Source organism: Rhinatrema bivittatum, chromosome 1 (genome assembly GCF_901001135.1).
Source record: "Rhinatrema bivittatum chromosome 1, aRhiBiv1.1, whole genome shotgun sequence".
Taxonomy (NCBI): Eukaryota; Metazoa; Chordata; class Amphibia; order Gymnophiona; family Rhinatrematidae; genus Rhinatrema; species Rhinatrema bivittatum.
This window is the reverse complement of record NC_042615.1, coordinates 621,629,702-621,654,101: the sequence shown is the minus strand read 5'-3', so window position 1 is coordinate 621,654,101 and position 24,400 is coordinate 621,629,702. Positions and strand designations below refer to the sequence as shown.

General features: G+C 45.5%; 1 protein-coding gene across 1 annotated transcript in view; it reads left to right on the top strand.

Annotated features, from left to right (window-relative positions):
- The window catches only part of LOC115073295 (adenomatous polyposis coli protein-like), a 459,579-nt gene that overhangs the window by 412,549 nt on the left and 22,630 nt on the right, over positions 1–24,400 (top strand). The window contains 4 exon segments of the mRNA XM_029571606.1: positions 1,457–1,552; positions 17,363–17,502; positions 21,668–21,745; positions 22,137–22,253. Coding sequence (XP_029427466.1) covers positions 1,457–1,552; positions 17,363–17,502; positions 21,668–21,745; positions 22,137–22,253 — 431 coding nt within the window.

Below are 24,400 nucleotides of genomic sequence, written 5' to 3'. Positions count from 1 at the left end.
TCTTGAAGCACCATGCCATCCTCACACTTGTCGCCACTAATGTCCTGTCAATACTGGCGAGAAATTGAAAGCAGCCAGAGTATGCATCAAGCTGAGGCCAACTATGGCTGCAATGGGCAGCTGGCCTAGCCCTGCCTGAGCTACTAACTTTCACCTATGACCACCCTTTCAAATATCAGATTAGAGTTGATTCCTTGTGATGGTGGGTTTTTTTTGCACCCTGCTGCACAATAATTACTTATTTTTTAAAGTCTTTCCAACTACTGCATTTGTAAAGTGCTTCTTTAATCTTTTGCCAATATAGTTTAATCCCAGCCTGTACCATAGCTGCCTTGCCAACTCTGTTGATGGCCATTTTTTAATCTATTGTCCATTTTAACCCTTCCCAACCTCTGTCGTGTTGTTCATGTGCCTCCAACAAGAAAGGTCCTGAGAGGAAGTTGAATCCAGTCAGTAAAAGCACAGTTCCGGCTTGTAGAGAATGTGAGATTTGAACATGTTGTGTACTCTTAGCCTTTTCTTCCTTTCCCATTTAATGGCTGGATATTCTTGCATGCCTCTGTTGCCCATGAGTCCAGACAGCCTTTCTAGGCTAAAACACTGCTCTTGGGTGGCAGCCAAGATGTAATGCAGATTGATACACCCTGCTTCCTCATTCAGGGAACTTTCAGCAACAACACTGCTAGTCTCTTGGCCATTCCAAGGCACAAGATACTCAAAATCATCCTTGAACTTGGAAATCCTACACAGGACAGGTGTTCATCAGCCTAACCTGGTCATTGGTTTGTAACATAGAAATGCATTACTCAAAGATTTATTGAAACCAATGATGTTTACTATCTTGTGCTCTTCTCCATTAGTGGCAAATATAACCATGTCACCTGCTTTCTTATTAATGGAAAACTTTTGTTGCAGAAAATTGGGACAATCTATTACCATAAACTCTATGGCAAAAGCAAGAATGTAAATATTTAAACAAGTCCAGCAGGTCTTAACATTACTCTGTCTGCTTTCATTGGGCACACCAATTTACCCCCTAAGAAAATAAAGTGCAGTCTGCGATTTCCCACTGTTTCTCTGATGATCATTTTATATTTAAAGAGTGGAAAAAAAAAAAGCTGGCTTGTGGCTCAGGTTGCATTGCTTTGTGCTCTGGCACAGGAGATTAAAGTTCATATTCCCCTGGTCATTGGGATCAGTCAGGTCTAGAGATGGTGTGTTTAGTCCTAGGGAAGGAGGAAAGACTGCTACCACTGTGCTGAGCCTTGCCAGCCAAAGAGCAGCACTGAGGATGCAGTCCTTGGATTGATAAGGATATCCTCATTTTCCCAAGCATGAGGTCTGGGGAGAGGCTGGGGATGACAGAGACTACCAAGGGGAGAAAAAGAGAGTAAAGACTTTTAAAGAAAAATTGAAATTAAAAAAGGTAAAGTTTGAAAATATTTTTGTGTTGCAGTGCCTGCTCCAGTAGAACATCAGATCTGTCCTGCAGTTTGCGTTCTAATGAAGCTTTCATTTGATGAAGAACACAGACATGCAATGAATGAACTTGGTAAGAGGAAGGTCTTGGTTATTTTCGCAAACCTACTATGCATTTGAACGCACACATGACTTATGCTCTGCTTTTGCATGACTGATCTCTGTGTAACCCCTGTCCTGGTCTGCACACCTGTCCAATCACACCTAAAAAAAAAACCACTCCACTCCTATTTAGTTGTCCAAAAAATAAACTCTTTACTATAAATCGATGGAAGGAAAAACAAAGCCCAAAACAGCATACAATAGGGCAGTGCACGCCAGCAATACAAGGTCCAAAAATAGTGCAAAACCAAATTAGTTCCTTTTCATGCACTGCCAAAATTGGTCAGCTCTTTGGGCAGGTAGCCTTCCACCCTGGGCCCTCCCCCCAGTACCTTTTGGGTAGCTGGATCTTCTTTTCTCAATCCTCTTTGGTTTCTTGATCAGCACGCTCTCTGTTGATTTCACAGGCAACTTACTCCTGAAACCTTCCAGTATGCTTATGCCACAGATCCAAAGGAATCCTTTTTTTATTTTTTTAAATACAGGACTCCTCAAATTCTGGTTTTCCTCAGGAACACTTCTCCCTTCAGTAGTCCCCGCAACTCCCAGGACTTCACCCATCCTGGAATCCTTCCTCCCAGCAGGCCTGGTCAACCTCTCCCTTCAGATTCCAGCCCACCTTCCCTAAGTTCTTCTCTTTTCTAGTCAACCTTCTAGTCAACCTGCCATCTCGTCACTTTGTGACGAGATGGCAGCCCAGCAGAACTCCAGCTTCCAAGCGTGTAGTCAGATGGACTCAAGACCAATGGGTTATATGCCCCCCTGCTAGCAGATGGAGACAGAATCAGGTTTCAAAGGTGTCGTCACCCTAGATATACCCCTACAGTGACCTCAGCCCTTCAGTATATCTGTCTCCTAGCAGATGTGGACATGCTTTCCCTAAGGGGATCGATGTACCCTTTAGAAGAAGAAATTCTACTTTTAAATTGGAGAAAGACCGAGCCCCACTCTCTTGCAGTGATACCTAAAGGTCCCTCCCCCAGTTGAGAATTCCTGAGGTGATTTCCGAGGTCCCTCACAGGTGTGTCTTGGTCTGGTAGCCAGTTCCCGGCGTGAACTTTGCTGCTGAAGCAGCTGAAAGGCAGCGGGTGCAGGAAGCCGAGCGCAGCAGTGACGGCCAAAGCCCTCTCCCCCCCCACAATCAGAGACTGTCTCTGTACTCAGCCAGTAAGCACTGAGCCCAGGTAAGTTTAAAAAAAAAAAAGAAGAGGATTCCTCCCGATTTAGAGACGTTGGAGGGGTTTCGGTAAGACTTCCCCCAGTCTCCTTGCTCGACATGCCGTACCAACGTCATTCCCAATCCTGGTGGGATAAGGGAAGTGGGCTTCAGAGCGGGTTGAGCAGCCCCCGTGGGCTAGCCCCTGCTTTAGGCTCAGTAGGCACACTGCGTGGTAGGCCGTGGCAGCACCATCTTGTGTGCATTTTTTGTGCATCTTCCATTGCTCACCATAGAGCATCAGTACACATGGTGCATGCCGGCTCTGCGCAGGCGCTGTCACATACGTACACACACAACTCTCAAGGTGCAGAATATAGGTAAAGCTGGGCCACCGGTCTGCACGTGGCTCGCCATAGCCTGTGTTGGCGTCCAAAATCTATGTGCACAAAAGTTTTAAGCTTGAGCCAGATGAACACGCAGCTACCACCCCTAATGGCTCCGGCAGCAAAGAAACATAAGTGCCATTTTCTCTGCTCTGCTTGTCATATTAGGGCTACACAATCTGACCTTCATTCTTATGTCAGCACTGGGAGGAGGCCCAGGGAGAGTTGGCCTCCCCAGACTTTACTAAGCCTGGCTCCTCCCAGTCAGAGGATGGGTCAGCCACAACCTTAACCAGAAATACCCTGGATCTGAGTAATCCCGGGGCTGGGTCTTACATGAGAGAGGGAAATCCAGTGGCAACTACCCAAGTACTTCCTGGGCTAGGCATGGACCCGGCTGCCTTCTCTTGGGTGGAATTTTTTTCAAGGCATTGAAGCCTTCGTACAGGCACAGTCTGCTTCGCCTGGCTCTGTCTGGACGGAACCCCAGCCGGTAAAGCCTTCCTCTCTCAGCTCTATCAGCAGGTCTCGAGATATGCCTTGCCTCACCAAGGGGTATCCCTGGCAGAAACCCAGACAGCACGGGTGAAGAAGGGGATCCAGATTCTTTGGAAGATGGTGAAATCCTTCTGGGTTTAGAACCATATTGGACCATGTTACATTTTTTCCATAGAGATGAATTGCCGGCCCTGGTTTCCCAGACCCTGAAGATGCTGGGATTTCCTGGGGTGGACTCTGACTGAATCAAAGAAAAATCCCATTCTGGTTTCTCTACGGAAATCCTCTTGCTGTTTTCCAGTGCTGGAAGCCATCCAGGAGTTGTTTGACCTGGAATGGAACACCCCTCAAAGGAGTTTTAAAGGTGGACGAGTATTAGAAGCTTTATACCCACTGGATCCGGTGGCAAGAAAACATCTACATTTCCCTAAAGTGGATGTGCTGGTCTGTGCCGTTCCCAGTGCAGGGAGGAACGACCTTGAAGGATGTGCATGATAGGCGGATGGAGTCCATCCTTAAACAAGCCTTTGATGCAAAGCAATGACCTTACAGATTGCTTTTTGTTGTGCATTGGTAGCTCGATCGTGCCTGCTCCTCTCTCAGGAGGTGGATGACTCATGGGCGAATTCCATAAAGTTTATGGAACCCGCTGCCGCCTTTTTAGCAGACATGACCTCTGAACTGGTCAGTACCTCAGCCAGAGGAGTGGCCTCTGTGGTAGCAGCCAGAAGACAGCTATGGCTGCGAAATTGGTCAGCAGATGCAACCTCTAAGTCAAACCTCACAAAGATGCCCTTTAAGGGATCACTCCTCTTCGGAAGCAAATTGGAAAAGATGGCCATAAATGGGGTGAATCTCCAGTGCCCTGGCTACCAGAAGATGAGAGAGCAGTTACAGCACCCCTTGCCTATGAGGGGTTGATCCAGGGGCTTCCACCGCTTTTGGCCCTACAGAAACTCGACATTTCAGAGGTCTCGGTCATTTAGGAGGTCTCAGTCCTTTCAGAGTCAATAGCCCAAGAAAGGGGAAGGTTCGGGCTCAGGTTTGTCCAGAACCTCCCAGTGAAGTTTTGTTGACTCACCCTGGAATGAAGAGATAGGAAGACAACTGTCCCTCTTCTACCAGCAGTGGGTCGAGATTACTTCAGATAAATGGGTACTGGATGTCATACGAGAAGGATATGCACTGGAATTTTGCAGCAGACCTCGGGACATGTTCATGATGTTTCCTTGCCACTCCAGCACAAGAAGCAGGCAGTGGAGTCTTCCTTAGTAAGGCTCCTCAGGTTGAGGGCTATAATTCTGATACCTGTGCCCCAGGAAAATAACGGGGCATTATTCCATCTATTTCATCATACCCAAGAAGGAGGGGGTTCCTTTCGCCCCATCCTGGACCTCAAGAGTGTCAACAGACATCTATGAGTAATTCATTTCCACATGGAAACTCTGCGCTCTGTGATAATGGGCGCACAACCGGAAGAGTTCTTAACCTCCCTGGATCTTTCCAAGGCCTACCTTCATATTCCAATCCAGCAAGAACATTGTTTCCTACATTTTGCAGTACTGGGTCGCCATTTTCCATTCTGGGTGCTGCCCTTTGACCTGGCCACTGCCCCCAGAACATTTTCCAAGATTATGGTGGTTGTAACGGCTGCACTGAGAAACGAGGGAATCCTGGTGCACCCGACTTGGATGACTGGTTGATCCTGGCAATGTCCGTGGAGGAGAGTCTCCAGGTGACCAGCAGGGTGACCTCCCTGCTTCAGGAACTCAATTGGGTTGTAAACCTGGACAAACGCAGTCTCAAACCCTCCCAGTCCTTGGAATATCTGGGAGTCCAGTTTGACACCAGGCAGGGCAAGATCTTCCTCCCATCCTGGAGAAGGAAGTTAATGTCCCAAATGTGTCAGTCGAGGAACATGATATGCCCGACGGTGTAAAGCTATCTTCAGATCCTCGGTTTAATGGTGTCAACCCTGGAGGTAGTACTGTGGGCACGCATGCCACCACTTCAATGCTCCCTGCAGTCACATTGGAACCCTCTGTCTCAAGACTACTCGATTCACCTCCACCTACCGATGGAAGTTTGTTCTCAGCTCCAGTGGTGGCTGCAGGAAGCTCACCTGGGCAAGGGTGTAACCCTGTCCCTGCCAAACTGGCTGGTCCTAACGACAGACACCAGCCTCCGGGGCTGGGGAAGCTCAATGTCAGGAACTGACAGCTCAGTGGCATTGGACCAAGGAAGAGGCATTCTAGAATGTAAACACCTGGAAGCTCGGGCAGTCAGACTGGCATGTCTACAATTCAACCACATGCTCCAGGGTCAAGCAGTCCGCATAATGTCATACAACGCAACAGTGGTAGCCTACATCAACCGCCGGGGGGAGCAAAGAGCCAGCAAGTGTCAAAGGAGATAGATCTCCTTATGGAATGGGCGGAAACACATCTACAGATGATCCTGGTCTCCCACATCGCAGGAAAAGACAACATCAGAGCAGACTTTCTAAGCAAGGAGAGTCTGGATCCAGGAGAATGATTGTTGTCGGCCAAAGCCTTTCGGCTTGTGGTTGATCGCTGGGGCCTCCTGTACATTGACCTGCTGGCCGCATCTCACAATGCGAAGGTTCCCCGATTCTTCAGTCGCAGAAGAGATCAGTGGTCCCTGGAGATCGACGCTCTTGTTCAGACCTGGCTGGAAGAGACTTGTTATACGCCTTCCCTCCGTGGCCCCTGCTGGTTAGGTCATTCGCAGAATCGAGCACTACAGGGGATTAGTCCTACTAGTAGCTCCAGATTGGTCCAGGCATCCGTGGTGTGCGGAAATGCGAAGACTCCTGGTGGAGATTCCCCTGTGCCTCCCACCACACAGGGACCTGCTTCAACAGGAATATCCACGCCTGATGAAGCATGGATATTCAGTGGCAGTAAGTGCCACCTTACTCTGCACATAGAAGTTCTCTACGTCCTTAGCGTATGTGCGGGTCTGGAGAGTATTCAAGGCCTGGTGCGAGGTACACTGTGTTTAACCACAGACAGTCAAAATCCCACTAACTCTGGAATTTTTACAGGCCGGCTTGAATAAAGGTTTGACCCTTAATTCCTTGTAGCGGCTCTCTCCTGTTTCAGGGGTGAGGTGAATAGAACCCTCTTGTCGGCTCATCCAGACATGGCCAATTTTCTGAAAGGGATATAAAGCACCTCCGGCCATCCATACGGTGGCCAGGTCCCTTGTGGAATCTTAATCTAGTATTAGAGTTTTTGGCAGGGCCCTACTTTCAGCCGCTGCACAGTCTTTCCTTGCGCTTGTTAACCCTGAAAACTGTGTTCCTGGTGGCTATATGCTCGGCTCATCGCATCTCGGAACTACAGGCATTGTCGTGTCGGGAACCGTTCTTCCGGATGACTCCAGGAGCGTTACAATTTTGTACCGTTTCATCCTTCTTGCACAAGGTAATCTCGGAGTTTCATTTGAATCAGTCCATTTCATTGCCATCCCTAGATAGGTACAAGGACGCGGAAGAATACACCTCTTCCACCATTTAAACGTCAATAGCCTTTTGGTGCGGTATCTGGAAGTTTCAGAACCGGTCCGCATGTTCTTCATGGTGGAAGGGCGAACCAGCTTCGCAGGCTACCATAGCTCGCTGGATCGAGGAGGTGGTCACGGGAGCCTATGTGGAAGCAGGAAAACCATTACCCTTTCAGGTTGAAGCTCATTTCACTAGGGCTCAGGCAGTCTCCTGGGCGCAAGCTAGACTGCTATCTCCCTTTGACATCTACCAAGTGGCGAAGTGGTCCTCCTTACACACCACCTCCAGGTTCTATCGCCTGGACATTCAGGACTGAGAGGACACAGCCTTTGGAAGGGCGGTATTAACCGGACCGCGGGCAGCCTCCCGCCCCAATCAGGAGTAGCTTTTGTACATCCCATTGGTCCTGAGTCCATCTTGCTACACACTAAGAAATGAAGAAATTACTTACCTGATAATTTTGTTTTCCTTAGTGTAGACAGATGGACTCAGTATCCCGCCCACAGCTGTCCAAGAACGGTGCCAAGGAATCACCCGTGAAATGAATATCTATTCCAAGAGATTACGGGTAAGCCCTCGCCCAATCCCTAAATCAGGGCATCTGGAATCTTGCTAGGATTCAGCGTTTGTGTTTGGTTGAGTACAGTTACGATTATCCGTTTTTGGTCAAGTTGGTTTTAATCAAGTTTTTCAATAGTATGTCCACAGTGGTTTTTGAAGAGAATACTGCAGGGGTGTATCTAGGGTGATATCAGCTTTGAAACCTGACTCCATCTGCTAGCAGGGGAGCATATAAGCCATTGCTCCTGAGTCCATCTGTCTACACTAAGGAAAACGAAATTATCAGGTAAGTAATTTCTCCATTCTTCGAATCCTTTCTCACTCTGTCTCCCATCATCACATGGGTGCAGGAAAATTTATACACACTCAAAACCACCCTTCTATTGGGGAGTGGTATCCTTCACACTATCATTACACTGACATCTCTTTAGGGCAGAGGTCTAGTAAGATCTGTCACACACACACACTGAGCTCACTCAAACCAGCCAAAACCACTGATGCCACTTTTTGTAAGGGGCAAAAACTACTTTGAATGAGCAGAGGTTTGAGGTTTTATAATATTATTTCCTCCTAGGACAAGCAGGATGGTAGTCCTCACATGTGGTTGACATCATCAGATGGAGTCCGGCACGGAACACTTTTGTCAAAGTTTCTAGAAACTTTGACTGGCAGATTAAGCATGCCCAGCCTGCTGCTATCCGCATCGCGAGGTCCCCCTTCAGTCTCTTCTTTTCCATGGTGCAATAGCCTCATGGTTGTGGAGCTCCAAACCCTTGAAAGGTTCTTCGCAGATTTTCGGGGTTTTTTCCTTTTTCTGTGTCAGGTCCCCCTTTGCGGTTGGTTCCTCCAGTAGGTGCCCTTGGCTTTTACCATCGTTATTCGCGATCGATTCCCGCTTCTGGGTCCCAGTCGGTCATCGACCGTGCACCGGCCTCCTTTTTCAAAGGCATCGCCGGGTTTTCGACGATGCCCCCATTGCCCTCGGACCATGACCATCACGGATCCACACAAGATCTGTATCCTCTGCCTGGGGGCCTCACATAACATCCGAGGGTGTTGTTTGTGCGATCAAACGACCCCCAAAGGGCATCGTGCTCACCTGGATAAAATGGAGAAGCTTTTTGGCTCCCCTAAACCCTCCGCTTCAGCATCGGTGTCCTCTATGCCAAAGGACTGCGGGGAATCATCCCCTTCCCTTCCCCTGGTGATTCCGCTCTCCAGTACCCCTAAGGATCAGAGAGAGGGAGATCGATCCTCAGTGGTCTCTCCCCTCCCCCCAACCTTGGAGTCGTCATCGTCCTCGGCACCAGGGAAATGCCAGGCCGAGCACCAGAAACTCAGGAAACGTTGACACTGGTCACCGTCTGACACGGTTCCATTTCCGGAGCGGCATAAGCAACTGCTGAGCCGCCATCGAAGAGGCACCGACCACTGTAGGCCCCATCCTCCAGTGCCCCTGGAAACCCGATGCGCTCCCCACCGGCAACAATGCTGGGTGCCGTGCCCCCTAAGACTCCCGAGGGTGAGCTGGCGATGCCTTGCCCCCCTCCTTCAGTCCTTATTTCACAGTACTTCCAGGAGGAGCTGGACCACAGGGTGCAGTCGGCGGTGCTCAAAGTGCTTCAGCATGTCGATCTGCAGGTGCCACCGGCCCCCATACTGGTGCCTGAGCCTCCGCCTTCAATATTCGTGCCCCTGCTGGAGTGTCTGGACGTCCTTGGCGCCCTACCAACACAACCAGTGCCCGAGAGGTCTTCTGCCTCCATGGCCACCGATGCTTCCCACCAGAGCAATCCCGATTCCCAGGTCCTCCAAGGAGGATGAGGCCAGAGGGATCGGGCGCCCATGGAACCGGGCCATTGCCGGTTCCCTCCAGCGTACCATGGCCAATGCCCCCCTCGATGCCCGAGGGCCCATCGATGCCACTGGTGCACCCATGGCCCTCAATACCTTTGGGGCCCAGGCCTAGTGCCCCTCCCGGTCCCCACCCTCGGTGTCTGGACCCTAGTGAGGAGGAGGGCCCCTATGACCTGTGAGGCAATGACTCCTCAGACACATTGTCCGAGTTCTCCGATGACCGCTTTGTAAGGGCCATTTATTTATTTATTTATTATTCCGTCAATCTGTAAACAAGCTAGACGATGTACAATTAAGAAATACAAAGACTTAGTAAAAGAAAAATACAATAAAATTAAAATAAGCAAGTACAAAGTAAAATTTATATAAAAGTAATAAAATACATGAGACGAAAAAAAATAAAATAGAAATAGAAAATAGAAATAATAATAAAATAGAAATAAAAATAAAAGTAAAATATTTTTAAAATGTCATAAAAAGGCAAAAAGTAACACAACACTTCTGACCATTATTTACCGCTAACACCACTGCATTAAAATATCACAGGTGTATCTGACTGCTAAACATCATTCAAAATTAAGTTTTGAAAATTAGGCTTTTTTAAATAACCAAGTTTTAAGGTTTTGTTTTTTTTTTATGTTTTAATGTCTTTTTGGAGTCTAAGCTCATCAGATAGAGTTCCATAATTTGGGGCCTACAACCAAAATTGCTCTATCTCTGACTTCGGACAAATGAGCAGTTCTTATTGATGGCACTGTAAAGTTCTTTATTGGCTGACCTTAAATTCCTTTCAGGTGTGTGTAGATGTAGAGAAGCGTTTAACCATTCAGTTTGTTCACAATTCAGTGATTTATGTATAATACATAAAATGTTGTACTCTATTCGCTGTTTTATTGGAAGCCAATAAAGATCGATCAAAGTTGGAGAACAAATTTTTTTCCTCCGCCCAATACTCTGGCAGTTGCATTTTGAAGCCATCCCCTTCCAGCTCCTGTCCTCCAGTTCATCGACGCTCCAAAAGAGATAATGGTGGTACCAGTCTACGACATCTTTCCGGTGAACAGGAAAGCTGATGCAATTTACTTGGTTCAACAGGCAGTGGGCTTTGAATGTCGGCACTTACCCATCAGTCTGCGGCGATGGAGTCTGCTCTCAAAAAGGCCAGATGCTCCCGGACACATGCTTCTGCCCCCCCCCCCCCCCCCCACCCCAGGGAGCGAACATAGGGAGCTCGATGGCATTGGGAGAAAAATGTTCCAAGGGGCTCGGCTGCTGGCCCGTATTGCGGCCTACCAGCTATACATGACCCAGTATGACCGCAACCTGTGGAAGCAGGTCCAAGAGTTTGCGGAGAGGTTAGGTCAACCTACGATGTCTTTGAAACCGCAGCCCACCTAGCCGTTGGAGTCGTTGGCATCAGACGGCTGGCTTGGCTTAGAGCCTCGTGCAGGACAGACTTGCGGACCTCCCATGCACAGGAGAGAATCTGTTTGGGGACAAGGTGATAGAGGTCATGGTGCAACTGAAGGATCAGCATGATACCCTTCTGCAACTCTCCGCCAGTCCCTCTGAAGCCCCTTCCACCAGGAAGTCTTCCAGGCCAGACTCTCGCAAGCCCTTCTACCAGCCAAAGAAGTGCTTCCCTCCAGCTGCCCGCACCCGGCCTCCCTGGCCTAGTCCCAGAGGCTGCGGCTGGCAGCAGTGGATACCAAGGGCCCAACCAGCCCCACAACAGGCTCCGTCCGCCAGCTTTTGACTGGCAGTGAGGGGGCACGAGCCAAACACAGGTTCCCCTGGTGGCCGATGCTCCAGTCAGTGGCAGGCTCCTTCACTTTGCCAGCCACTGGGAAGCGATCACTTCAGACCAGTGGGTCCTCTCCATTGTCCGCAAGGGCTACCACTTGAACTTCAGCAGGCTCCCAGAAATCGCTCCCCCCATGGCCATTGTGGGATTCATCCAACCATCAGGTCATCCTCCAACCAGAACATTCTGCCCTTCTAGTGTCAGGCACGGTAGAGTCTGTTCCCCATGAGCAGTGAGGACACAGCTTCTAGTCAAGATACTTCCTCATTCCGAAAAGGAACGGCGGCTTGCACCGCATTCTCGAACTCAGGGCGCTGAACCGCTTTCTCATAAGAGAAAAGTTCACGATGGTCTCTCTGGGCACAGTGATTCCGCTCCTCTGAGGAGGAGATTGGCTCTGCTTCCTCGACTTGAAGGAGGCTTACGCCCACATTGCAATTGTCCACAGCCACAGGAAGCATCTCCGCTTCCAGGTGGGGACGGCACATTTTCAGTACAAAGTGCTGCTCTTTGGGCTGGCATCAGCACCAAGCGTCTTCAAGAAATGCCTGGCAGTGGTGGCTGCTTACCTCAGGCGTCACTCGGTCCACATCTTTCCATACCTGGATGACTGGCTGATCTGGAGCAACTCACACTCCAGAGCCACAAACTCACTAGCATTGACGGTCAACACCTTATAGACTCTGGGATTCATTATCAACTTTCCCAAGTCACACCTCAATCCATCTCTACGACTGGACTTTTATCGGTGCCAGGTTGGTCACAGCACAAGCAAAAGCCTTTCTGCTCAGGGATCGAGCGGTCACCCTCTCTTCGCTAGCTACCCTCGTTCGCAACAGAGCGACGGTACCAGCCAGCCTGCTGGGCTATATGGCGGCCTTGGTCCACGTGACCCCCTTGGCCCGCCTCCATATGAGGACCCGCAGTGGGCCTTGCGGTGTCAATGGCGGCAGGCATCCCAAGATATGGAAGCACCGGTGATAGTCACAGACCCTCTCCATTTCTCCCTAGCCTGGTGGGAAGCCCTGTCCAATCTGGAAATAGGACTCCCATTCCAGCCTGCTCCGCCTCAGATGACCCTCATCACCGATGCCTCACCTCAGGGGTGGGGGGCCCACACAGACGGCCTGCATACTCAGGGCCTTTGGACTGCGGCCAAATCCCGCTGCCAGAAAAACCTTTCTGGAATTGCAGGTGATCCGGTACACCTTGTGGGCCTTCCAGGTCAGGTTGTCCTCCAAGGTTGTCCTCATCAGAATGGACAACCAGGTGGCAATGTGGTACATCAACAAGCAGGGAGGTTCGGGCTCCTTCCCCTTCTGCCAGGAGGCGCTACAGGTCTGGGATTGGGCCCTCTCCAAAGGGATGTACCTGCAGGCCACCAAAACAGTGGACCGCCTCAGCCGTTCCTTCCAACCACACGAGCAGCCAACCTATTCTGTCACTGAACATGCTGGACTTGAACCTGTTTGCCTCTCCCCACAATCACAAGGTGAGCATGTTCTGCTCCCTGATCTGGGGAAAGACCATATGGCCTGCGACGCGTTCTCCCTTCACTGGGGACAAGGTCTCATGTACACATACCCCCCAATCCCGCTTCTCTCGAAGACTCTGACGAAGCTACGAGAAGATAGGGGGACCATGATCCTGGTGGAACCCTCCTGGCCAAGGCAGGTGTGGTTCCCTCTCCTCCAGGACCTGTCCTCTCCTCCAGGACCCTCCAGTTCCCTCTCCTCCAGGACCTGTTCTCGAGTGCACCGGTTCCACTGGGAACGGCTCCCGACTGCCTATCGCAGAACTAGGTCACCCTGCGCCACCCAAACCTCCGGGCATTGGTCCTCACGGCGTGGATGTTAAGCCGCATGATCCTCCAGCCCTTGCAGCTCTCGGATGGGGGTGTACAGGGTCTTGATTGAATCCCGGAAACCTTCCACTCACAGATCCTACAGCTCAAAGTGGAAGCATTTCTCCACCTGGTGCAGGGGCCACGACTAGAACCTTTCTCCTGTCTGCTCACCCACTTGCTGGATTATCTGTGGCACCTGTCCGAGTCCGGACTCCAGACTAGCTCAGTCCGAGTACACGTCGGCGCCCTCAGCGCCTTCCACAGGGGTGTCACTGGGGCGCCCATCTCAGTCCAGCCACTGGTTGGGCGTTTTATGTGGGGCCTAGTCCAACTAAAGCCCCCACTTCACCCACCAGTGACCCCATGGGATCTCAACATCATCCTAGCGAGGCTCATGCGACATCCATTCAAGCCTCTCAAATCCTGTGACCTGAGGTTCCTCACCTGGAAGGTTATGTTCCTGGTGGCGATCACTTCCGCTTGCAGAGTCAGCGAGATCCAAGCCCTGGTTATGTATTCTCCCTACACAAAATTCTTCCATGATTGTGTAGTGCCTTGCACGCATCCAAAATTCCTGCCGAAGGTGGTGACTGCATTCCACACAACCAGTCAATTATCCTTCCCTCGTTCTTCCCACGGCCTCATTCCCACCTGGGGGAACATGCTCTTCACACCCTGGACTACAAACGGGCATTCGCTTTCTACTTGGATCGCACAGCGAGGCATAGACCGTCCATCCAGCTCTTTGTGTCCTTTGACACCAACAGGCTAGGAGCAGCAGTGGGAAAGCAGACGCTTTCCAACTGGCTAGCAGATTGCATTGCCTTCTGCTACAAGCAAGCAGGCCTCCAGCTGGCCGGCAGGGTAAAGGCTCATTCTGTGCAGGCTATGGCAGCGTCAGAGGCCCACCTGCAGGCGATTCCTATCACTGAAATCTGCAGAGCTGCGACCTGGAGTTCACTCCACACCTTTGCAGCTCACTACTGTCTCGATAGGGATAGTCGCCAGGACAGCGCTTTTAGCCAGACTGTCCTCCACAACCTATTCTAGTCCTGAACACAACTGTTCCTATTGTACTCTCTGTGGGGTCAGACTGCCCCTGCTTCCCACAATGCCGCAGTTGTGTTGTGCCCGTTGGCACCTTGTTTGGCTTCTGTGGGTCCCTCTGTTCCCAGGACGCAGTCTGGAGCTCTATAATCACCCACATGTGAGGACTACTATTCTGCTTGTCCTAGGAGAAAGCAGAGTTGCTTACCTGTAACAGGTGTTCTCCTAGGACAGCAGGATGTTAGTCCTCAGGAATCCCGCCCGCCTCCCCACTATGTTGGGCTCACCTTCGTTTTGTTGTTTTATTTTTTCGCTCGTATTTTGCTATCTTATGAGACTGAAGAGGGACCTCGCATGGACACGCACATAGCAGCAGGCTGGGCATGCTCAGTTTTCTGTGCCAGGCTCCATCTGATGATGTCACCCACATGTGAGGACTAACATCCTGCTGTCCTGTGAGAGCACCTGTTACAGGTAAGCAACTCTGCTTTACTAAGTTTCATACTAGGTCACTTGATATCTTTTCAGAAATGAGCTTTCTTATGGTGACATACAGAACTTAAGCAACTGTGATCCCTGACAGGCACATACTTTAATGTAATAGGTGAAATACTTTTTTGAATCTAGGTATTAGTTTAAGAAATGTTTTAATAAATAAAATCACCTATCTGATAAAAAAAAAAATCTTTCTAAGCGATGTACAACATAATAAAAACCATATTCAAGCCAAGCTTCATCCATAACATAACAGATTTCAGGATAAATTTATCCAGATTAAGCTGAAAACAATCCCATCATTCACCAACCCTTTCCATTAACCAGGTTTTTAACAATTTTCAGAATCTAAAGACCTCTTTTTCTTCCCTTAGATTTAAAGGGAGGTCATTCCTCAGCTTTGGAACAGACAAAGAAAATGATGTGTTTAATAGGAATGCATGACGAAAAATCTTAGAAGCAGGAAGTTGCAGTAGATGTTTATTAGTTGAACGCAAATTTCTGTTAGATTCATACCATTGCAAATTATTTTCCAATTGTTTTGCTCCAATGTCCCGCAAGCTTTTAAAAGCCATTATAAAGATTTTAAATTTGCATCTTTCAATTAATGGAAAGCCAATGGAGTTCCAATAAGAACGGACTCACTGGAGTCCTCTTTGAACTCCCTGTCACTAACCTCCTCATATTCTGAATCACCTGCAATTTTGATGATAGACCAAAAACAGTACATTGCAATAGTCGATATGTGAGAGAATCTATACATATGCCACAGATTTTAAAGCAGCCAAATCTAAAAAAGTCCTGATAATTCTCAACATCTTGACTCTACATAGGTATTCTTCATTCCCTATAAAATATGATTTTCCATACTTAATATTGAATCTAAAGTAACTCTTAATGACCTTAATTCTTTTTTAGGAGTTACTTCCACTTCTTTCAACTTTAATGATTTATGCAAATCAGAACATCCCAAATTATAATACCTCTGTTTTAGAGGTATTTAACACCAAACAATTGTTTTTCAGCCAGGTCTCAACAGAAGTAATACATTGCACCCAATTCTTATAGCATTATTCATGTTAAATATTGACAGGCCGATACAGTAAGGACGCGGAAGAAAGAGTGCGGTAGTGCCGGGCGCACCCTCGATTGCCCTACGCACAGTCCGGATCACATACCGCTCGATACAGTATTTAAATGGCATGCAAATGCAAGCCGCATCCATGAAGCGTAATCCATTTTACTGTATAGAGCGCTATACAGCGCCTATACAGTATCCTGGGTGCACTGGTACCTGTCATTTCAAATGACATTTGAAATGACAGGTACCAGGAAGTGGATACAGGAGAAGGGCTGGTGCAGTTTGTTTTGTTGTCCTGTGCACGGGACCGAGACCCATGGATGCGACCAGGGCAGGTGAGCGGGGGCTGGGGGAAAGTTTGCCCGATCCTGGCTCCTCTAAAGGTCTTGTCCCGGGGGGTGAGGGGGTCAGGCAGTGAAGCAATCATTTGCATGCGCTCCTGCACCTTCGCCGGTGGGGGCTGCTGGAAGCCGCCTCGCATGGGGAGCGCCCGATCCGCCCCAGGCTGCTGAAGCCTCACAGGAAAGTTTGCCCGTGAAATTTCGTCTCTCTCTGCTGGGGCTTGCCCTGATGCTCCACACTAACGCAGGGGTAAGGGTAGGCGGTAAATTAGCAGGTTAAACACACGGCAAAACTGCAGGTTAAAAAGGCGATAATCGGGGTGCACGTTACTGGATCGGAGGGAATAGCTAATCCGATCGTTTACATCTCATATACATGCCGCGGGCGGAGAGGGTTACCCGTTGATTTCAAGAAGCGGTAAGGATGGGTTAAAAGGGATAGTGAATCGCGGGTTGGACTTACGCGGCCAAATTATGGGTACAGAGCGGGTTAGAAGCAGGGTAACCGCGGCTGCGCTTTACTGTATCGGCCTGTGAATTCAGTAATAGAATTATCCTTTGGGGTGGTAGAAACAAAAATAGTATCTCAGTTCAAGAAAGCATAGGTTAAATACAGGGGATCTCTAAGAAGTGATGAGAATTATAAAGCTAAATTAATTGGATGGATGGGCAAACTTTGATGGGCATACAGTCTTTTTCTGCTGTCATATTCCTATGTTTCTAATAAGACTAGTTTTAAAGAGGATGTGATCATGGCGCTGGGGTGAAAATCCATTATTTTTTTCATTTATTAACCAAAAGAGCAAGGTATTATTTAAGGCCATTGATGAGAGCTGTTTATATTAATTTTTGGTGTCCTGAATAAATTAACTTTGCCTGCCTTCCATACCTTTAAGTCTGAACAGAAAGCAAGAGGGGAATAGGAAACCAGTACCTGTAGCTCATGGTGCATTCCTTTAACATAGGCTATTAATGTGTACCATTATTTAATTCTGGCAGATTTTATATGTAGCCTCCTGCCTCGGCTACAGAAAGAAAACTGTGTTCTTAAAAACATTGTCCCTTGCTGTGGGATTTATTAGACAATGTTACACCAGCCATCCACTCTAGTATCCAGTATAAAATGCAAAACCAATGAATTTTTCTCTAGAAGGTAGTTCATATAGTATTTTTGTCATAGGAGGATTACAGGCCATTGCAGAGTTGCTGCAAGTGGATTGTGAAATGTATGGACTTACGAATGACCACTACAGTGTCACATTACGAAGATATGCGGGAATGGCATTGACAAATCTGACTTTTGGAGACGTGGCCAATAAGGTATTTCACTAAAACAATTGTTTCAGTATTTATTTTCTTTAGATTTACAAGTATATTAAGCTTTTACATGTTTAGTTGATCAATTTTGTTCTTCCTGGAAGAGAGATTGAGCCACACGGTTTGTTTTTTTTTAATTATTTGAATTTATTACCCACCTCTTTGAATAAGAAATTCACCCAATGTGGGGTGCCAGATATATTTGGTTTGGTCTCCCTGCACAACTCTATCCTGATATGTAGCTTCCATATCTACCTTTTCTCTCCATGTTCATTCACACACTCTCAACTTCAGATATTTATTTAAATTAGATCTAAAAAAAAAAACATTCACATGCAGAGCTTTGGTTATTCTCAGGAGTTCTGTTTTACTTACAAAAATGTGTGAAAACATCTAGAAAGTAGGAAGAGAATTTATTCTAGAAACAAATGGATGAAAATAAATTACTTACAAAAATTATTTCTGGTTTTCAAAGAAAATTAGACTCATTATTTTGACTTTCATTTAGGCAAGAATACTTCAACATTTAGATGGATGTTTTTTAGACTTAAAATAGAGTAATGAACTTAACCCCTGTTTGCTTCTTCGTATTCAGTGTAGCCAGGTCATCAATCAGTTGTTAATACATTCAGTCACTGGATCACGTAACCTTCATTTATTTATTTTATTTATTTAGAGATTTTTATATACCGCAGTACGTAAAGATATACATCATCGCGGTTTACAATTAACAATAAATTAGCAACAAGGCTTTACAAATAACAGTATTAATAAGTATTAATTTCAAATAACAGGGTTAACAGAAAACAGGCTGAGTCGACATAAGACCATCCATTAGAAGAAAGTTTAACCTACAATAATGAACTTGTAGTAATTAAAATCATTTATGAAACAACAATATAATCTTACTTTCATTAATATAATAATATAATATAATATAATAACTTAAATATAATATATAATATAATAAATATAATTTATAATTATATATATTGGTTTAGGTTGAATTGAATAATTGAATAATTATATATATTTATATATAAATTATATATATTTTATATAATAATTGAATAATTATATATATTGGTTTAGGTTGAATTGGTTTTAATATAATATAATAATATAATAACTTAAATATAATCTTACTTTCATTAATCTTACTTTCAAGGGAGTCCCTATTTATTTATTTATCTATTTATTTATAGTTTTTATATACCGACATTCATCAAGGATATCACATCGGTTTACAGTGTAACGCAAACAGATGCCTGGGGTGGCGTTTTACATTGAACAGTTTTACATCAAACAGTTATAACATGTTAACATGAAATAAAATTGGGTAAATATAAGGGGAGTAAAAATGGAATATAACATTAAAGATTAAACAGGTTTTGCAGAAATATAAAATATATCAATATATACATAATATACATTATGAGGAGGTGACATAGTAAATAAATTTGGAAAGAAAGTGAAATAGGAAGGGGTAATATAGTGTGTAAGAATGGACAGGAAAATGTAATAAGGAGGGGTAACATAGTAAATAAATTTGGACAGAGAAAGAGATAAAGAGGGGGGTAGGGGGAAGGAGAGGAAGGTGGGGTGGAGAGGAGATTAAAGAAGAAGGTAAATAGGAAATAAGGAAGGAGTAGATAGCTGAGTAGTGAAGAAAAGCTAGGAGACGCTAGGAGAAGAGGGTAGGAGAAGAAAATGGAGAATTTAGGTGTATGCTTAGTGAAAAGCCAGGTCTTAAGCTTCCGTTTAAAAGTTTTTATGCATTTTTCTTGCCGTAGTTCGACTGGCATTGTGTTCCAGAGGGTCGGCCCGGTGAGCGAGATCGCTCGGGCTCTAGTGGTGGTTAATTTATAGAGTTTGGGGTGGGCATGGAGGCGAGATGTTGGTGTCTGGTTGGCCTGTTGGATTGGTGGAGGCGGAAGGATTCGTTAAACCAGTTCATTTCGGGATTGTATAGGGCCTTGTGGACGAGAGTGAGAGCCTTGTATTGGATGCGGGATGTAATAGGGAGCCAGTGTAAGTCTTTTAATAGAGGTGTGATATGGTCATTTCTGCGTGAGTTGGTTAAGATCCGGGCTGTAGTGTTTTGCAGTATTTGTATGGGGTGGATGGAATTGTTCGGTAGGCCGAGAAGGAGAGCGTTACAGTAGTCAGTTTTGGCGAAGATGGTGGTTTGTAGAACTGTACGGAAGTCGGGGGGATGTAGTAAGGGTTTCAGTTTTTTTAGGGTGTGGAGTTTAAAGAAGCCATCTTTAAGTATATTGCTGATGAATTTCTTCAGTGTGAAATGACCATCAAGGATGACGCCGAGATCACGGACTTGTTGGGCAAATGGGGTATGACTTAGAGTGGGGGGAATAGGATGGTTTTGGGGTGAGATGAGCATGATTTCAGTTTTTGTGGTGTTTAGAGCTAAATGGATGGAAGATAGGAGATTGTTTATGGATTGGAGCGCATCGTTCCAGATATCCATTGCTTTTGGTAGGGAGTCTGTGATTGGTATGAGCAACTGAACATCATCAGCGTAGACAAAGTGAGGTAGTTTGAGGCTGGAGAGAAGGTCACAGAGGGGTAGAATGTAAATATTGAAAAGAGTTGAGGACAGAGAGGATCCTTGTGGAACACCCTGATTGAGAGGGATGGCCTTAGATTCGTGGTTTCCTAGCTTGATTTTGAAATTTCGGTTGCTGAGGTAGGAGTTAAACCAGTTGAGAGCAACCCCTGTAACACCAGTTTCAGATAATCGCTGTAAGAGGATGGAGTGGCTGATGGTATCAAATGCGGAGGAGATATCGAGGAAGGCAAGAATGTAGGATTGCCCTTTATCAAATCCTTTAAGAATAAGATCTGACAGGGAGAGAAAAAGAGTCTCGGTGCTGTGGGATTTCCGGAAACCGTATTGAGAGGGTGCAAGGATATGGTTATCTTCGAGGTATTCGGTGAGTTGTTTGTTGACGGTTTTTTCAAGGAGTTTAGAAATGAAGGGAAGATTGGAGATGGGGCGGTAATTGGCGAGATCAGAGGGGTCAAGTTTAGGTTTCTTTAGGATAGGTTTGACGATTGCCTGTTTGAGGGGAACAGGCACCTGTCCCGAGTTAATGGACAGGTTAATGATGTTTGCTAAAGGTTTAGCGATAAGGTTGGGGATGGTAAGTAGGAGTTTGGTGGGTATTGTGTCAGATGGGTGGGTGGAGGGTTTAGCTTTCTTGATGAAGGATTCTATTTCAAGTACTGAGGTGCATTCTAGTGTGGAGAGAACTTTAGAATTGTTACTAGTGTTGAATTGGTTTAGGTCAGGTTCAGAATGATTGAAGAGAGTGGTAGAGGAGGTAGTAAAATTGGATAGCAACTTGTCTATTTTGGTTTGGAAGAACGTGGCCAGTTCTTCACATTTGGGTTTGGCTACTTCATCTGGAATGTCGGGGGCTGCTGACTTGGTTAGTGAGGCCACTTAGTTGTATAGCACTCTAGGGTAGAATTGGAATTGATGTATTTTGGTGGCGAAAAAGTCTCGTTTCGTCTTATTAAGTTTTTCGCTGTACAGATGTAAATAGGATTTAAATTGTGCTAGGTGTGTGGGAGTGGGATTATTACGCCAGATTTTTTCAGATTTTCGAAGTAGTTGTTTTTGGTTCTTTAGATCTTGGGAATACCAAGGTTTCCTTTTTTCATTGTATTGTGGGGAGATAAGTTTTGATTGCAGGGGGCAGGTAGTATTGGCTATATTGTTGGTGATGTCATGCCAGGAGGCAAGCGCTGTGTCTGCGTTAGTGAGATCTATGTGGTCGAGTTTGTTAGAAATCGCTGAGATGAGATCATCTCTAGTGCAGTTTTTCCTGTATTGAATGGTTTTGTTAGTGTTAATATGGCAGGTGGGTGTTTTTAAGGAGAGAGAGGCTTCGATGAGGTGGTGGTCTGACCAGGGAATGGGTGTGTGGGATGGGGGTTCAACATGAATGAGAGCAATAGTGAAGAGGAGGTCGAGGGTATGGCCCGCCTTATGAGTAGGGAAGTGGATAGATTGCTTGTAACCTAATGCATTTAATGAATCAAGGATTGCGTCGCATGTCGGTGTACGGGGGGAGTTATCAACGTGTAGGTTAAAATCACCTAGTATGATAGCTGGGGTGTCATAATTCTTATTGTTTTACAGGCAACACTGTGTTCTATGAAGGGCTGTATGAGAGCACTTGTCGCCCAACTAAAGTCTGAAAGTGAAGACTTACAGCAGGTAATCTTATTTCACTATGCAATAATCATTATATAAGTACCACATTTTGACTTAAATCACAAACTACATAAAGGTTTTCAGTAAATATTTGTAAATCAGTGAAAACAGTATACATTTCATTCTTGATTAGATGAGCTCTAGAACAAAGGAACAGTCCAGTTTAAGGAGATCATTTTAATGCCTATGGCTTTACATGAGCAGTGATGTGCATGCCAAGGATATCCAGTCAAAGGGGGGGGGGGTACAATTGGAGGGCTTGGGAATTAAACAATTATAGTTCATCAGGGTTATTTCATTTCAATTTATTGATATATGAAAGTGTGAAATTTTGACAGAAAGATGGCTGGAGTCCTATAATAGGGTAATCTAAGTATACTCTGAATTTTTACAGGTTATTGCAAGTGTTCTGAGGAATTTATCTTGGAGAGCAGATGTGAACAGTAAAAAGACTTTACGTGAAGTTGGGAGTGTGAAAGCATTAATGGAATGCGCTTTGGAAGTCAAAAAGGTAAGGCTCACTGCTGCAGTATTACATAGAACCACTATCCACATCTAACACATTGGTTTGTTGTCCTGCACAAAAGATAAAAGTCGTTCACTGGACAGGCAATGTGCAAGTAAAAGAAATATTTACTAAACTTAATATCTTGTTTGTGCTTCACTGAAAGACTTTTTTCTTTTTAAGAGCATAAGAATTGCCATACTGAGTCAAAGAATTTTCTCTAATTTGTTTTGAATGTACTACTTACTAACTTCATGGAGTGTCCTCTAGTAATTGTATTTTTTGAAAGAGTAAACAACCAAATTACATTTACCTTTTCTATTCCATTCATGATTTTATATTCCTCTATCATATCCCCATTAGCTATCTCTTCTCCAAGCTGGACAACTCTAACCTCTTTAGCCTTTCTTCATAGGGGAGCTGTTCTCTCCCCTTTATCATTTTGGTTGCCCTTCTCTGTTCTTTTAACAATGCAACTATTTCTTTTTTGAGATGTGGTGGCCAGAACTGCCCATAGTCAGCTTTCATCAGCAATTAACTTACTTTACATGTAGTATTTTTCACACATCCTTCCAAAAATAGTCCAAAAATTCCAGCAATCCTCTATGACCCGTAGTCTGGTGTACATCCTTCAGAATTGCTTTCATAAGTGCTCTTTTGGTAAGTCGTGCAGAATTTGTGTCTTTCACTTTCTTCCACTGTCCCTAAGACTGGGAGTGCTGCCTTAGCTATACTCCAACACAGCACCTGGAAGCCTGAACTTGAGATAATTTATTGCCCAGAATATTAACCACTTAGGCAATGAACTCTCTCTGATTGGCCTTACTGCTTTTGCCAGCATTAGCTTTTGTGAATGGGAAGCTTTTTAAAATTAGGATTATTTCATAATTAATGGATGCCTAAAATGTTGTTTCCACATTCATTAGGTGTCATTTCAATCATGCTGAACATTAGCATCACTTTTTAATGGTTTCTGAGATGCTGGTTTATAAACATCTTTAGAAAACAAAAAAGGGAGCTAATGACTTCTAAGAATTTGAAATGAAGCAAGGACACAACAAAAATAATAAACATATACATTTAATAAAGACTTACATACTTGGCTAGGTGTTTCAGTATATATGTCTATCAAATTTATATTTTGAAGATTCTTGGTGTCCTTGCACTTTCATTTTATATAAACATTTATGAACATTTAGTTAAAAGCGATTCATACCTTTTAGCTACCATAGAACTCTTTCGACCAGCAGTCTACTCCTACTCTTTTGTACTTCCAACTCAAATGGAACCAGAGCTAGGATTTGGTACCATGCAACTTCATTCTCAACTACCTGGGGATTCTTCCTCTGTGTTATAACTGGTGCCCCTCCCCCCAATGTACCTAGTTTGGTCATTTCAGTGACTATATTGGGCTGGGGGCCATGCACGAAGCTTCTTTCTGTAATCCTACAATCATGGGCCTTAAATCTGGCCACTTGAATGTGGACTACAAATCCCTCCTCTTAGGCTGTGAACACTGTTTCTATAGCATTGCCATCCCTTGCTGGCCTGGAGCAGAAAACCTGACTCCAGGATCAAGTCAGGGACCATTCGCCCAGAACTTAATACCTAGGAAAATTGCAAAAAAAAAAAAATCCCAAATCATGTAACAAGTTTATGTAAAATGTACAAATCCATGAAGTTTAAAGCAGCCACATAGTCTACATGATTGTAGTGCACTTATGTGGCATTCTATGATTATAGAATGCAATGAATATAGAATATTTGCAAAATTAAATAGTTTGCAAAGCTACAGATTGTTTATGACAGGTATGTCTGAATACATCTTTGACTGTATAATAGGGCAGGTCCTATGGCATAGTGGCCAGGATGAACAGGTATCCTGTCTTATACAGTGCGGTCCTATTTTTTAAGAAATTGTCCTTTGTCCTGTTTAAACACTATAATATAGTTCTCCACTTCAGGGGTTAACAACAAATATCACAAAGAATTATAAATATTAACCCCCACTGCTAACTCAAATGCAGGGATATGATACTTCTGTTCAAAAATACTCTTAATGGACCAAAAACAATTTGTGAAGTAGAAAAGTGGTAGTTTCATGTTTTGACCATTTGACAACACACCAACATAATGGTTTAGCATCTGGTCTT